The sequence below is a fragment of the Dipodomys ordii genome, unplaced genomic scaffold (genome assembly GCF_000151885.1).
Source record: "Dipodomys ordii isolate 6190 unplaced genomic scaffold, Dord_2.0 Scaffold4982, whole genome shotgun sequence".
Classification (NCBI taxonomy): Eukaryota; Metazoa; Chordata; class Mammalia; order Rodentia; family Heteromyidae; genus Dipodomys; species Dipodomys ordii.
Genome location: NW_012272196.1, coordinates 1 through 1649, shown reverse-complemented (window position 1 = coordinate 1649; position 1649 = coordinate 1). Strand labels below are relative to the sequence as shown.

General features: G+C 60.8%; 1 protein-coding gene across 1 annotated transcript; it reads left to right on the top strand.

Annotated features, from left to right (window-relative positions):
- Nucleotides 1-173: 173 nt before the first annotated feature.
- LOC106002210 (voltage-dependent calcium channel gamma-1 subunit) lies at nucleotides 174-884 on the top strand (the record flags this gene model as incomplete). The annotated part of the gene is made up of 2 exons (XM_013037124.1): nucleotides 174-311; nucleotides 658-884. Coding segments are annotated over 2 exons (365 nt in total), but the record flags the coding sequence as incomplete, so codon positions are not given.
- Nucleotides 885-1649: the final 765 nt, after the last annotated feature.

Sequence of the window (1649 nt, the reverse complement as noted above, 5' to 3'; positions counted from 1 at the left end):
TGGTGGTGATGGTGGTGGGGATGGTGGGGACCGCGGTGATGGTAATGGAACCCTGTGGCCTCTTCCGAGGGGTGACTCAGTGAGTGCGTGCGTGGCCTCTCAGTAGGGCGCGACACAGCATCAAGGACGCGGCCCTGTCACCGCCAGCCTGGCCCCGGGGATGTGTTTTTCAGAGTACAGCATCTCCGCGGCGGCCATCGCCATCTTCAGCCTGGGCTTCGCCATCGTGGGCACGGTCTGCGCGCTGCTGTCCTTCGGGAAGAAGCGGGATTACCTGCTGCGGCCGGCCTCCATGTTCTACGCCTTCGCAGGTAGGCCGGGCCGTGCGGGTGGGCTGGCCGGGAAGTTGGGGGGCCGGGGGTCCCCAGTCTCCACTTGCTGGGCTCTGTGCTGGACAAAACCTGACTCCAGCCGGGCCGGGCGGCAGAAGTGTTGACGTCCTGCTGGGTTGTCCATTTTGCACAATGACGCCCGGGGACACAGAGGAAATCCCTAGAGAGCAGTTAGGGACAGAACCCCGTCCCTCCCTGGCCACCGTCCCGTGGGATGGGGGACAGGATGAGGAAAGGGGGCCACCTGTGCAGCGGGGCAGGGCTGGGCCTTGGCGGGGCTGAGCCCCTGAGACCCCTCCCCACCCCCACCCCGCTCGGTCCCCAGGACTCTGCATCTTCGTGTCGGTGGAAGTCCTGCGGCAGTCGGTGAAGCGCATGGTCGACAGTGAGGACACCGTGTGGATCCACTACTACTATTCGTGGTCGTTCGCCTGTGCCTGCGCGGCCTTCGTCCTGCTCTTCCTGGGCGGGCTGGCCCTCCTGCTCTTCTCCCTGCCCCGGATGCCCCAGAACCCCTGGGAGTCCTGCATGGATGCAGAGCCCGAGCATTAGCCTCCCAGAAGCCCAGCCGCGGCCCAGATCGTTCCAGGGAGGGTGTGGGAGCTGGCTGTCCGCCCCAGTCCCTTCTGTCCCACAAGAGCTGAGCCCAGACGAGCCCAGGGCCAGCAGGTGTCTGGAGGGACCCCACCACCCACCACCGAGGCCTAGGTCCGACCCACTGGGCCACGTGACTAGGACAACCTGGTCCCAGGATGTCTTTTGTTTTTTCTTCTGCTTATGTGGTGCTGACTCAAACCCAGGGCCTCATGCATGCAAGGAAGTGATCTACCACTGAGCCACCTTCCCAGCAGCCCCCTTTTTAAAACTTTCCAGGGAGCCTGTAATCCTAGCTACTCAGGAGGCTGAGATCTGAGGATCGCGGTTCAAAGCCACCTGGGGCAGGAGAGACCGTGAGACTCCTATCTCCAATAAACCACCAGAAAACTGGAAGTGGCGCTGTGGCTCAAGTGGTAGAGCGCTCGCCTTGAGCTGAAGAGCTGAGGGACAGCGCCCAGGCCCAGAGTTCAAGCCCCACAACTGACAAAAAAATAAAAATAAAAAAAATAAAACTTTCCAGGGATGCCCTGTGCTCATTCACCAGCTCGGGGCACGGCCTCCATAAAGATCCAAGTTCTCTCTCCTTCTGGGTAACAAGGTACAAGGTCCTCCGTGAACCCAACACCCCCATTGGCTTCTGGACTCCCTGAGAAGCAATTCCAACTTGGTAGAATCTGTCTGTGTTTTGAAATAAAAGCTCTCAGAAAACTCTCCCCCCCC